This window comes from Argentina silus (genome assembly GCF_951799395.1).
Source record: "Argentina silus genome assembly, chromosome: 4".
Classification (NCBI taxonomy): Eukaryota; Metazoa; Chordata; class Actinopteri; order Argentiniformes; family Argentinidae; genus Argentina; species Argentina silus.
Genome location: NC_139658.1, coordinates 11,208,458 through 11,222,331, shown reverse-complemented (window position 1 = coordinate 11,222,331; position 13,874 = coordinate 11,208,458). Strand labels below are relative to the sequence as shown.

Below are 13,874 nucleotides of genomic sequence, written 5' to 3'. Positions count from 1 at the left end.
CAATCAAATGATTAATAATGCGCGCTCTAGACACCAAATCCCGCGTTTCCTGGTTGGATATTCGCCGGTGTTGCTTGAAGAGATCGCCGTCTGAGACAGTCGGGCTGTGACGTTGGTGGTTTTTTTGTTTTTTTTAAGCGCGCCTCTGAAATTAATCTGCTATCCAGGAAGTGGATTGAAACCCACCTGATCGGCGTGAAACTGTGCAGTATCATATTCTTCCAGGTACGCAAGTATTTGTTGTGTGCTCGGTCTGTCCTCTGCGGGATGTCCCATCTGACTGGCTGGGAGTTTGACAGGACGCAAGGTTAGGATGGACCAGGAAAATGTTTGATAATCTGTGAATTGAAGGCAGGGATTTAAAGATACCGACTAATCTGGTGGAGAGACGTCTGCAACATCACTCGGCACAAAGCTGCCTGATGCCCTATCTGATTTTGTGTGCTTATTATTTTTATAAAAAACAAACCATGTGGATAATCTTTTGGCACGGCTCGAGGACTTGAGTTTTGGAATCTAGAATGTCACCAGTATTATGCTGGTTCATTTGAACGCATAATTCAAATTCAATCCAACACACTGGCCATGTATTTGCAACAGTACCCCGCGAACTCATACCCTCGGTTTATCGTTGTACAGCCGATCAGGATCCACTCCATGTAGCCGAAGGAGAGGAGGCGATGCGGGTCGATGTGGAGTACAGCCCGGTCGGCGAGGGGCTGGGGATGCGCGAGTTCTGGCTCTATGTGTGGATGCGCAGGGTCGCGGTGATCGCTGCCCATGTCATAGCCTTGGGACTCACTGTACTGATTTCACTGCTGTCTCGCCCTGGAACAAGTACGTTTTCCTCTCGTAGCTTACTACTGTATTTTGCACCTTCTCTTAATGTAGACTAATTGCTTCTTTACAATAAGAAGTAGGAATAAAGTCCTGATTTATCCTACAGCAGTGATTCAGTCCTGGTCTGGGACAGATGATGTGCAGGCTTTTGCTCCAGCCCATTTGTGAATTCATTCAACTAATCAATGAATCCAGTAGTAGCAGTTGTGCCTCTCATGCTGGGCCTGACAGAGCCTGCACATCTTGATTGACCAGCCTATCCAGCTTTTTGTTCATCTCAGTTATGCACGTTATGTGTACAAGCACACTCATGAAACTTTTGTTTTTCAGGTCTCTTCTCTTGGCATCCAGTGTGCATGTCTATCGCAGTAAGTGTTGACCTCTCAATAAAAAAGAATTGAAAAAGCTCTCAGGCTACACATGCACACACTATTGGTATGGTATGATATGGTAAACCAGTCATCCTCAACCTTTAAAACATGCTCTCTGCAGTTGCACTCATTTGCCTGGACTGAAACCATGCCAAAGATATTACCATTCTGGCTTCCCCTTGCCTCTGATGCCTGTGAGCAGAGGGCTAGAGGCTAATATCCTGATGAAAGGAGAATGTTAACACAAGCGTAGCACAGGAGCTACACGAAGATTGCTGTTGTTTCAGTGTGCGTATCTAGCCCGCGGCATGCTGCCAACTGCTCTAAGGCAGCATATGAATTATACATCTCTCTCTCTCCCTCTCTCTCTCTCCCTCTCTCTCTCTCCCTCTCTCCGTCCTGAATAATGGATAGGCAGAATGGAGGGATAGTAGCCTCAGGGCCGATGATGCAACCAGGAGATATTCCATTACAACTCAACCCAGAATAGTGAGGAGGGTTCGGTAGAGCTTTCTCTAAGAGAAGGGTGTGTTTAAGCAAGTCCAGGGGATGAGAAACGTGTGTTTAAGCAAGTCCAGGGGAGTAGAAACGTGTGTTTAAGCAAGTCAAGGGGAGTAGAAGCGTGTGTTTAAGCATGTCCAGGGGAAGAGAAGTGTTTAGGACTAAGATAGCTTTCTATGTCAGTACACAAACTAGTATCCCCATCTAAGAAGAACCCTGATATCTCTCTGTCTCTCTCTCTCTCACACACACACACAACAACGCTTCCCTTTGTTTCTCAGTGAAAGCCTCTGTCTGTGTCTTGGCCTTACACTATGTTCATGGACCCAGTTGTCCTCATCCTCAGTGGCTCATTCATAGCATGACCTCTTGACCTTAACAGAGACAGAAGGCTATTAACCCCCACCCGACACACACACACACACACACACTCACTCTCACACACCAACAGACTAGGCATCATAGTGAAGACACTATCTTTCAGAGTGATATAACCGTTTCTCTCTCCCCCTCATTCTTCTTCCCCCCTCTCCTATCTCTCCTCTCCTCTTTCCCTATCTCAGTACTGCCTGTGTATGACCGAGGGTATCCTCCTCTTCTACGCGGAGGGCAACCCGTTCTGCTTCAAGTCCCGGAAGGGCAAAGTCCGTCTCCACTGGTTCTTCCAGGCGCTGGTCCTGGTGGCCGCTGCCACCGGCGTGGGCTTCATGGTCGCCAGCAAGAATGTGTCAGAGCTCTCCCACCTGGCCACCTGGCACAGCCTGCTGGGTGTGGGCACCCTGGCCGCCACCCTGCTCCAGACCGCCTGCGGCCTCTGCCTTCTCTACCCCAAGCTGCTTCGGGTGGCGTCTCCGCCGCGCCTCAAGCTCTACCACGCCACCTGTGGCCTGGTGGCCTACCTGCTGGCCATGGTGACGGTGGTGGCGGCCATGTTCTCTGACTGGTTCCAGGCCACGGTGAAAGGGGCGGTGTGGTACGCCTTCTTGCTGCTGCCTCTCTTCCCCGCCCTGGTGGTGATGAACCAGATCACCAACGCCTACCTGCCCCGCAAGAAGATCACCACATGAAGGGAGACGCGGTGGAGAATGTGGAAACACACACACGTGTGTATACCTGCACTACAAGACTTGCAAGTTTACTTACTACCTGACATACACTCATACAGACACAGGTGCGCACACACACACACACACACACACACACACAAACTGCCACTAGGCAAGATCATCACTATGCGTCTCGCAAGATTACAATTGACAAACACTCATAAACGTACATACACACTCTCCGTCCAGCTGGAATTTACTTACCATACACAGAAAGTTTCACTGAACAGAAGTGGAGGTTGCTGGACACACACTTCCATAAGTACCTGGGTGTGGCACTTGTATCCTGATAAACTTGTACACCCCGAGAGGCCACTGAAAACAGACCTTGTCTGGGACATATCAGAACGTAACTGAAGTTGACTGTTTTGCTCCATCTGTATGTCTCGAGGCAAATGTACACTGTTTATCCAGCAAACAATGAGTTTGAGACACTGTAGCTTGACTGAAGGGACCACCTACCATTGTGAGGGTGTTCCTCTCTTAATGTGTGGGGAAACACTCCAGAGCAGCTGTGTTGCTGTAGATGTTACCAGTGCTTTTATAAGGTTTATTTATTATTCTTTGTCTGTTTTATCAGCCTGTATGTTACTACTGTTAGTGAATAGCTAGCTACCACTAGCCTACAATTGAGGACTCTGGCTAAATATGCCCTGTTTTCTTTTTTGTTATACTATGTTTTTTAACTTGTGCTCTATGGTGTCTTGTCTGCCGTCACTGGGAGGGGTGTGTGTGAGTATGAGTGTGTCTGTGTGTCTCCTTAAGTCTGTAAGGTATTAGCTTTCTCTTAGCAAGACATGTCCTGACAGAGGTCTATCTTTAGTCTTTGTTAGAAAACCCTCATGCACAAAGGCCTATTGGATGTACCTAACTACCAGCACAATGCCTAATCTCCTACCAGCTCTCATTCAGGAGGAAACTCATGCAAAAAGTGTAATTGTATTATTTATTTAAAAATAATGATCAAATACCAGCATGTTGGACAATTTTGGACTATTTCATTATCCTTGTTGGTTAAAGGTGAGTTAGTTAAAGTTACATAAAAAGGTATGTACGTATGTTGATATATTATGGAAGGGAAAAAATTATATAAAAGGAAAATGTTACTGACAACTGTTTTTTTCTCATTAGTTTATTTAATTCGTGTTATGTGGCTGGAGGGTTTCAGTTGCTCAAATTCTCTAAACAGAAAAAATGCTGGTGCATTTTTTTATTGATCATTATTTGGGGATTGAGCTCACCTTGGCGCTGTGTGCACAGGAACATCTTGAAGGATAGCCCACGCTGTAGTCAGTGTGTGTGGAATCTGCTTAGTGTGAACTACAATGCGTGAAGTGACTTCAGGAGTGCAATTGTTTTTTTTTCTTCAGTGTTTGTTTGGAATGAGCACATCATGAATGTAGGCTTTACTACTCAGGGATGTGACCTTTCAAACCCAAACTCTTTGACTGGGGAGATGATCACTTGTTTAACCAGTGGTTGCACTCCCAATATACAGTATCTACCCTTCTTCTGTGTGAGATCATCTGTGTGATCACCTCACAATCATCCCCCTGTCAAAGTTGACAGCAATTGGCCCCTTGTGTTTTATTAGGCGAGTTGAGTATTTATTCTGGGGCAGTGGCCAGTTCTGGTCCTAGAGAGCTGCAGTGTGAGCAGGGTTTTGGTTTCAGCCAAGCTCTATCCTACTTGATTAACACTCCTGATTGATTCAATGTAATTGATTAGAGTGGGGCTGGAAAAAAAAGTCTACATCATTTGCGTCTCTCCAGGACCAGAGTTGACCACCATTTATACATGATCAGCAATCTAGAAATCTCAATGGTTGCTGTGAACCTACTGACATATTCTCAATAAAGACATTAAATCCTATTGTTTGTCTGGGAAGTATTATTATGGATTTTGGATTCAACGATGTAAAGCATTTGACAACACAGTGACGTATAGGAGTTGGATTTCATTTATTTGAGAATACGTCACACCTCCACAATGTTCAGGCATACAGTTCCCATTCAGACATCACATTAGCTTAATAAATACTGTACATTCATGAGTGAAATATGATCAATAAAACTGGTGTATATGCCCTAATCCTGTGGGTACGGAGGTAGTGCAGAAACGTGTATTAACACACCCGCACATCAACTCTCACTCCAGAGACTCCTGTCCTCAACCTCACTCCTGGGAGCTCCCAATCATCAGTTCCTGGTAACTTCCATGGCATTCCTCATATAAAACTTCTTTACATCATTTTAGGAACAGAATGATGTTCTAGATAGCATTTATATTTAGGCCCAGATCCAGGAACAGCTTCTTGTCCTCAAATCGTACCTCTTAGTTCAGTGTCTTCATCCAACTCCCAGGAACTTCATCCAACTTCCAGCAGAGGTTGAGAGGTCAGTCAGAGGTTTGGGGTTCACAGTTAGAGTTCAAAGGTCACTGGCTGTCCCCACAGATGAAGGTGACTGTTCCGTTGAGCAGGTCTTCCACGTTGACCGCCACAACTTCGGAACTGGACTGGCCATCTTCGCTGTTTCCCAGGGCAACGAACACCTGCTGAGACCCGCCCAGCTGCGATTGGTTCAGAGACATCACATGCTCTGCCTCACCGTCATGTTCCTCTGTCTGGATAACCTGATTGGATGAACAAAATGATAAATCAGACATTGGAGAAGACAGCGCCCCTAGTCACTGATATGAGATCAGCTATTGTTTCATCCTCCTGATGGTCAAGGGTAGCATTAGAGGTAGGGTAACCTGACCCTGGATCTGTTGTTGAGACCTTACCATCTGGGAGGTAGAAGCCTGCTCCTGTTCCTCTAGCGCCCCTATGTGGCAGGAGAGGAAGTGCTCCTGGAGCTGCAGCTGAGAGGGGCAGACGAGGGGGCAGAGAGAGCAGCCAAACGCTGCCCCCTCCTGGCTGAAGTGTTCACTGCTGGCGTGCTCCTGCATCTCCGCCTCGCTGGGGAACAGGCTTGGACAGTACAGGCACTTCACCGCTGGGGAGATACAGGGGGAGATATGAGATGAAACATACACATACATCAAGATTAGCACCAGGAAAATCAGTTATGCTATTTAACCTGTAACACAGTTATGTTGTGTATGTTATGAGTGCTATGCTAAAGTATGACGTCACTACTCTTACCTGAAGACATGTCTGCATGGCCTGTTACCAGTTCGTCCGTGTAAGGGTCAACGAGGCCTTTAAAAAACAGTAAGAAAGTGAGAGGAATTCACAATCAATAATTCACCATGAAACAAAAGATACGTTCTGTGAAAAGAATCATGCCTACTTACATGTCTACTTACATCTGGCCTTACAACAACAACGACTCCAAAGCATGTATTGTACTCTTCATTACAAATCAACAACATACATTTCACAAACTGGATCAAATTGATTGATAGTTCACCAGTGTCAACACGTACAAGACGTGTGAGAAACAGTGGCAAAGACGACAAATTAGCCTGCAAGAAGACTTGAAGTTACGACTCATGAGGTCTGAAAAGAGAGTGGTATCTTTTGACAATATTCTACTGTATGAAATAACAGGGTGATCCAAAAGCACATGGCAGGCCTTGAAGCCGTGGCCTTTCCTGTGGGTTCTCCCTGTGCGTGGGTGCCCTCACCTGGGTGCTCGGCCTTCTGGTGCTTCGCCAGGCTGTTGGCGCTGGGGAAGAACCTGGAGCAGGCACTGCACTGGAGCAGGGTCTTCAGCTGCCTGTGGCTCTGGCCTGCAAACACCTCTGGATGGGTGGTGCGGTTATGGTACCACAGCCCTGACAGTTGCTGTGAGAAGAGAGAGTAGAGGTATGAGTGTGTGTGTGTGTGTGTGTGTGTGTGTGTGTGTGTGTGTTGTTGGAATTGTCCAAGTATTCTATGTGCCCCTCACCTTTCGTCGAGTAGCAACCTATCAATTCAAACACAATGCAAAGACTAAATAACACCAGTTGCTAGGGAAAGGGAGTAGGGGGACTAGGACCTGTGGCCTCTAAGGCCAAATTCCATTGCAAGTCTATATATTCTCTGGGAGATGAGGCTCCCAGAGAGAAAGATTACCTGCTGAAACACCATTTCTTTGTAACATCGAATGAAGTACCCTCTCCAAACGACAAGCTTCACATTTCTTTATTTCATCTCATTACAAACCTGAAAACTATTGTGTTGCTGCAGAAGAAATTACACAACTATCTAACAGTGTGTGTGTGTGTGTGTGTGTGTGTGCGTGTCGATCTAATATCAAAGGATCACTTAAATCATCATGTCATTTTGAGTCAGTTGAAAAATTGCTGTACATAAATGCCCAAAAATATAGACTACATGCTTATAACAGGTAATCATTCATCATGGACCTGACACTGAGTCAAGTGGTACCAAAAGCAGTCGTCACCTGGTAGGACTTGTGGCAGAGTTTGCAGCTGAACGGTTTGCTCCCAGAGTGTGAAGCCTTGTGTTTGTCCAGCAGGGCGGGGCTACTGAACACCTTCTTACACTCGGGGCACTGGTGGAAGTCCTTGGGGTGGCACTCCTGGATGTGTTGCCTATGGTCATCTAGAGAGGAGAAACTTAGACGACACTTCTGACAGTCATGGGGCTCTGAGATGTCTGAGAGGGAGGAAGGGACAGGAGAGAGAGAAAAGGAGTGTGTAGAAAGAGAGTGGGGGAGAGACAGGATACAAAGAGAGTGTAATGGATGGATAGACAGACAAAATGAAAGAGGTGAGGGTGAGAGCAAAATAAAGAGAGGTTAGAAGAGAGGAAATGCCAATGTTGTGGATTGAGTTCAAATGTGCGTTGAATGTGCGTTATCAAAGCATTCACACACAGCTGATAATGTGCATCAAAATAGTATAAAATACTGTTGTCTCTTCAATTCTCCCTTTCTTCATTACAGTGCCCTGTGTAAGTAATGGGACAGTGACGCATTTTTGTTCTTCTTTTGGCTCTACACTCTAAAAGTCTGGATTTTAAGTCAAACAATTTCATTGAGATTAAAGTAGAGAATATCAGCTTGTATTTGATGGTATTTGTGTTGGTATTGGTTTCAGTATTCAGAAATAACACTTTTTATGCATAGTCCCCCTATTTTAGGGTACCCCCAAAGTAATGGGACAATTGGCTTGACAGGTGTTTCTGGTAAGTCATGTGTGTTCGGTCACATCATTTGTGCAGGCATAAGAGAGCTCTCAATGTCTAGTATTGATTCTAGGCTTTGCATTTGCCTTTGGAGTTTGCTATTGGTGTCTGTCAACATGAGGACCAAAGAGGTGTCAATGAAAGTCAAGGCTTGCCAAAATCAACAGTTTCGAATATCATTATGGCAGGCCAAGGAAGACTTCCACAGTGGAAGAATGCTCACCTTAATTAAGAAAAATCCCACAGATCATGAACACTCTCCAGGAGGTAGGCGTGAATATGTCAGAGACTACCATCCACAGAATATGTCACCAGCCAAACTAGGGGGTGTTAGGTTTGGGCATGTATAGCTGCCACTACAACTTGCTAACTTGTCTTAATTGATGATTGTAACTGCTGACGGCAGCAGCAGAATGTATTTTGAGGTCTTGTCTGCTCGAGTGCAAGCAAATGCCTCCAAATTCATAGGATGGCGCTTCATCATACAGTAAGACAATGATGACAAACATACTGCCATAGCAACTAGGGAGTTTTTCGCGGTCAAAAAGTGGAAAGGTCTTGACTGGGCAAGTCAATCTTCAGATTTAAATCGAATTGAACATGCATTTAATGTCCTGATGAAAGGATTTTAGGCAAAAAGACCTAAAAACAAAAAGTGAAGATGGCTGCAGTACAGAGCATCACCAGAGAAGATACCCAGTGTCTGGTGGGGTCAATGGGTCGCAGACTTCAGGCAGTTATTGCATGCAAAGGATTGTCAACCAAATACTAAACATAAGTGCTTAACATTGACATTTATTAAATCTGTCCATAAAAAGTGTTGTCATTTCTGAATGATAAAACCAATATGTCCACAAATACCATCAAATAAAAGCTGAGAATCTCTACATCAACCTCATAGCACTGTTTGTACAAAACACAAACTTTTGGAGTGTAGAGCCAAAAGAAGAAAAAAACTGCTTCACTGTCCCGGGCGCTGTATGTTTTCAGATCAGTACAGGTAACGGTAAGGAGATGAGGAAAGAGAGCCTCTCAGACTATTGAGATGCACCTTCTGTCTTCTGTGTGTACTAAGTAGTGTGTACTCACTGTGGAAGGTCTGTAGGTGGACAGAGAGCCCGTTAGCCTGGCTGAAGCCCTTCCCACACTCCCGGCACACGTAGGGTTTGTCCCCTGTGTGTGTGCGCACGTGACGCGTCAGCTCGATGGACTGGGCGAAGAGAGCCTCGCAATACTGACACGCATACATCTTACCTGAAAACACAACACACTTATCTATATTGTCAAGGATACACAGGTTTTGCAGAGAAATGCTCACTATGAGTGTGTGTGTGTGTGTGTGTGTGCCCGCTTGCATGGAAACACGTGTGTGTGTGCCCACTTGCATGCAAACAGAAATGCTCACTATGAGTGTGTGTGTGTGTGTGTGTGTGTGTGTGTGTGTGTGTGTGTGTGTGTGTGTGTGTGTGTGTGCGTCCTACCCTCAGAGTGTTTCTTCTTGGTGTGGTAGGCGAGCGCGGCAGCCACACTGAAGCTCATGTCACAGTGTTTGCAGTGGAAGGGTTTCTCTCCTGTGTGCAGACGCATGTGGTTCTTCAGGGATGAATTGGCCCCGAACTTGGCCCCGCACTCCTCACATGCAAATGGCTTCTCCTCAAAGTGCTCCGTGCGCTTGTGGTACAGCATACCTGAGGTCATGCAAAAATAACGGAAGAGAAGAGAAGAGAAGAGTAGAGAAGATAAGAGATATGACATTGACGTTGAATTACTGCAGACTAGAGTTGGCCTCGTCGAGGACAGTGTTCTTCAATGCTGGTCCTAGGGACCCACAATTCATTACTAAGCCCTTGATGAGTTGAATCAGGTGTGTTACTTCTGGTCTGGAACCAAAGCCTGCCACACCCAGTGGGGTCCCTAGGACTAGGACTGAGGACCACTGGTCTAGGTTCAGCTGTAAATGCTCCAAACCTAAACCTCAATCATTCAAGATTCAATCTGAACTGACCCTGGGTCAGCCAGTGCATGTCCCCACTACTCACCTGAGGGGTGGGCGAAGGTCCTCCCGCACATATCGCAGGTCACCTGCGGCCGCTTCTTGGTGCGGTTCGAGTCCGGGTGAGCTTGGGCGTGGTGCAGCTGCAGTGCCCGCAGCGTGGGCACCTCCTGCGGGCACAGCGGGCACCGGTGCCTGGCCTCCTGAGACAGGGTGCAGCGTTTGGTGTGCGCCACCATGCGGCACTTGTAGGAGAAGGTCTTGGTGCACCAGCGACACGTGTAGGGCTGGGAAGAAGCGGCTCCTTTAGGCTTTGGCTTTCTCTTCCCTCGTCCCTCGTCCTCCTCTTTCTCTTCTTCCTGGTCCTCTTGCCCCTCCTCTTCCTCGTTGGTGTTGTCATCAGCGTTGCCGGGGGACTGGGGCTGCTCCTCCTGCTCTTCAGCCTCTGAACCTGGTGGGTGCAGAAAATGACCACTTTGATTGAATATCTAGTAGCGTACAAGGGTCTAAAAAAAGGGGATGGGCAGTTCAGCAGATACCAGATGATTAATGAATGGATGGATGGATGGATAGATGGATGGATCTTAAACACACACAATCATGCCCACACGAGTCCATCTGAGCATTTCATCCATGCCCAGCCCTCACACAGCGTACCTCCAGTGTCCTGCGCGTCCTCCTCCCGTTCCTGCACCTCCTCCAGCAGTCGGAGCAGTCTTGGACAGGGGGAGGGGGCGTTTTCCTGGACGCTGTGGAGCAGTGTGCGGAGCCCCCCCTCACTCACAGCCCCCTCTCGGACTCTGTCCATCAGCTTCTCCATGGCCGAGCCTGGGTCTCCCCCCTCACAGCACCCACACACCACCTGGCCCCCAAACAACACAGCATCTTCACTGCATTACATTCTACTATCGACAACATTCTTTTCACTGTATAATGTGAGTTGTATAAACTGGCTATAGCAGTCAGGTCTGTGTCCTACCTCCCTCTCTTCTTCCCCCAGGCTGCTGTGTGCTGCCTGGCTCAGTAGCTCTGTGATGGAAGGGACCTCATTGAGGAGCTCTGTTAGCTCAGAGCAGTGCTCCAGTAGGACACTGGACCCATTCCTGTCATCAACACACACACCGGGACTCATGCTCTCTTCCACAGGCACGCTGGAACCAGTCTTCTGCTCTAGAAAAACAGCAGACAGGGTCTTTACTTCTCCAGAGACACAACATTGTTTCCATTTCAATGTGTTAAGTGTAGGATGGGCTCCTTTCAAAGAGCTTTAAATAAAGTTGAAACCCACCTATGACTTCTGGGAGTTGCAGGCGAGCTCTTTTACAGGCTGGCCCATCACTACTCTCCCCTTTCCTCCTCGCTGGCTCTCCCTGCGGGTCCATATCCACTCCAGGTTCATCCCCTGACTCACCAAGTTCATTCACCTGAGCTGCCTCCGCCACCTCACTCTTCACCTGGCCTCCAGAGGGGGTAGTCTTCACAACACCCTTACCCAGGCTAGGGGCAGCCTTCTTGGGAGAGGCCGTCTGCTCAGCTCCCTGGCTTTGGAGCCGTTTGACCAGGGGCTGTGTGGTGGTGGAGATGAGTGAAGGTAAGGCTGGTTGTGTAGAGGTGGTGGTGGTGGTGGTCTGCTTCATCAGGTTGGTGAGGATGTTCTTGCAGCCTACGGCCACATCGAACATCTGTAGGCTGTCAGCGGCGGCGATGATGCGCGTGAAGTTGTGTTTCCCCGGGGGCAGCTTTCCGGTGTACACCATGTCCAGCAGGCAGGTGAACTCCTGACACGAGACCACAGCTGTGTCGATGGAGATGCTGTCAGAGCCCTCCAGCAGAGACCTGAGAGAGGAAGAGGGAAGGTTGTTGATTCTAGTGCTGGTTAGTGCAGGGGTCACACCAAGCCTGGCCCGGGAGAGTGGCAGTGTGTACAGAATTTTGTTCTAGCCTATTACTAACACATTGAATCAGGTGTTTTAGTGCTGGGCTTGAACACACAGTACCACACCCTCGGTTGGACAAACATATTGATGACCAGCTGGACTGCAGGTTCAAAACCAAATTGGCAAATATTTCTGTTGTATCTCTGTCTTCTCGTTCCCAGACACTTGCGTCCAAATGTGCGAAAGTTCTGGAAACTTTTGTTAAGCCAATAGAAAGATCAGCAGACACGATGCATAGCCATTGGCTTTACCTCGCATCAATCATCTCCCACACCATTTTCTCCCAGTGCTTGCGCACCACACATTTCTGATTCAGAGCTGCGCTTCGCAGCTGTGTGATTCACCGAAATAAAATAATAAATACTTTACACAGTAAAATCACTAAGGCCAGGTTTGAGTCGTTATTATTCCAGGCTTATATGCGCTGTGCACAACAGCCTGGGGACGAGGTTGATCTCTGTGCAACACACTCTCCCAACTCACTCAGGACTAAACCATCGCTAGGACTGGACAGTAGATAGCTAATGCTATGTGACTTTACGTCTGTGCTAAGCAGTGTTAGGGTCAATTCAAATAGCAGTCAAGGATTCAGAATTAAATGACATTACAATGGAGAAATTCCACATCCAATTCAGACGATATGAATAACACTGGAATTGACCCTGAATCTGATGGTAGCTAAGTAGACGAGAAAAATCCTTGTGTGAACCTGAAGAGTAGACTGGAGGCAGCCAGGACCACCTTGTGGGCGCGGTGGGGGCTGTCTCCCACCAGGATGGTGCAATCACAAAACTGGCCCTCCTTCCTCATGGCTCGCAGCTGCTGCATCAGCTGTCTGCTGTAGTTAGGCAGTTCCATCATTGGTCACCTGTGCAGGTATGAGGAATGAGCAGGAAACACTGCAATGACAACAAACAAGCTTCATACTGTAGGCTACATATTGGGTGTATGTGTGTCGATCTATTTTTTGTTTTGGAGCTACAGTCCACAGAGCTGGGCAGTCCTCTGGACATGATGGATCAAATTAGCCTATGTCACCTGCTATAATGGATTTATGGTTATTTGATGTTGAAAAGCAAGCTGAATGGATTATGTGATTGTTCATCTTATTGTCATGTCTTCCTGTCAAAATACTGTCTCCTTGCTAATATATATATATATATATATATATATATATATATATATATATATATATATATATATATATATATATATGTGTGTGTGTGTCAGTTATTTAAAAACTCAACGATAACTAGACCTACCATTATGTGTCTCTATACAGAAGTAGCTAAATGAATAACAAGGGAATTGTTAAGGGAAAAGTTATCAGTTTGTATGTTTTGGTGAAATTAAATCAGCTACAATGTTCTATCAAAAGCAATAAAGGAGAGGAGGTAAAGGAAAGACTAAATGCAATGGGATCCAGCAAGCTAGAGGTGTAGGCTACTATCTACCAATTGCCCAGTAGGTAAATTACACGTAGATAGGCCAATATATCTTAGCTAGCAGCTTTCAAATATTGCATTAGTATTCTGGGGCACCCATGCCTTACAACTGCAACATCTACCTATCTGTTTAAGTCAGCTAGCTAACGAGCTATCTTGCTACTCACACTGCTTTTGAACCAACTAAATAAGTAGACATGACAAGATGTTGTTAGCTAGCTTGTTAGCAACATAAGCTCATTTTGAGGACGTGAATAAGGTCACGAAGTGTTAGAAAGAAACACCAAGCAACGGTTTATTTCAATTAGCTAACTGTGTTAGGTTCTCTCTGGTCAGCAGCAACACCCCCAAGTTATCTTTACCTTGAATGTACATTCAAATGTTCCGGCTCTTTATTTAAACTCCATCGATGAACAGCATTGAACAGCGCAATAAAGCTTCGGTATTTTGAAAATGGCGACTCTCCCAAAAAGTAAAAAAAGAAGCAACTACTCCGACTGCGCATGTTCAAGATGTATATTGTTGTTCTGTGCCGAAGGCG

At 46.5% G+C, this 13,874-nt stretch overlaps 2 protein-coding genes across 2 annotated transcripts; one reads left to right on the top strand and one right to left on the bottom strand.

Moving 5' to 3' along the window:
- The first annotated feature begins 221 nt into the window (after window positions 1-221).
- Window positions 222-4,682, top strand: cyb561d1 (cytochrome b561 family, member D1). Its single transcript, XM_083668203.1, has 4 exons — window positions 222-307; window positions 640-837; window positions 1,171-1,208; window positions 2,276-4,682. Exons 1-4 carry the CDS (start codon window positions 268-270, stop codon window positions 2,777-2,779), a joined length of 780 nt encoding a protein of 259 aa, XP_083524329.1. The 5' UTR covers window positions 222-267; the 3' UTR covers window positions 2,780-4,682.
- An 82-nt stretch (window positions 4,683-4,764) lies between these two features.
- On the bottom strand, window positions 4,765-13,751 carry zbtb40 (zinc finger and BTB domain containing 40). Its single transcript, XM_083669148.1, has 13 exons — window positions 13,696-13,751; window positions 12,598-12,787; window positions 11,240-11,787; window positions 10,931-11,121; window positions 10,609-10,813; window positions 9,998-10,402; window positions 9,440-9,646; window positions 9,048-9,212; window positions 7,213-7,427; window positions 6,452-6,611; window positions 5,967-6,023; window positions 5,606-5,817; window positions 4,765-5,452 (listed from the first exon to the last, which is right to left on the bottom strand). Exons 2-13 carry the CDS (start codon window positions 12,747-12,749, stop codon window positions 5,255-5,257), a joined length of 2,715 nt encoding a protein of 904 aa, XP_083525274.1. The 5' UTR covers window positions 12,750-12,787; window positions 13,696-13,751; the 3' UTR covers window positions 4,765-5,254.
- Between the last annotated feature and the right edge of the window lie 123 nt (window positions 13,752-13,874).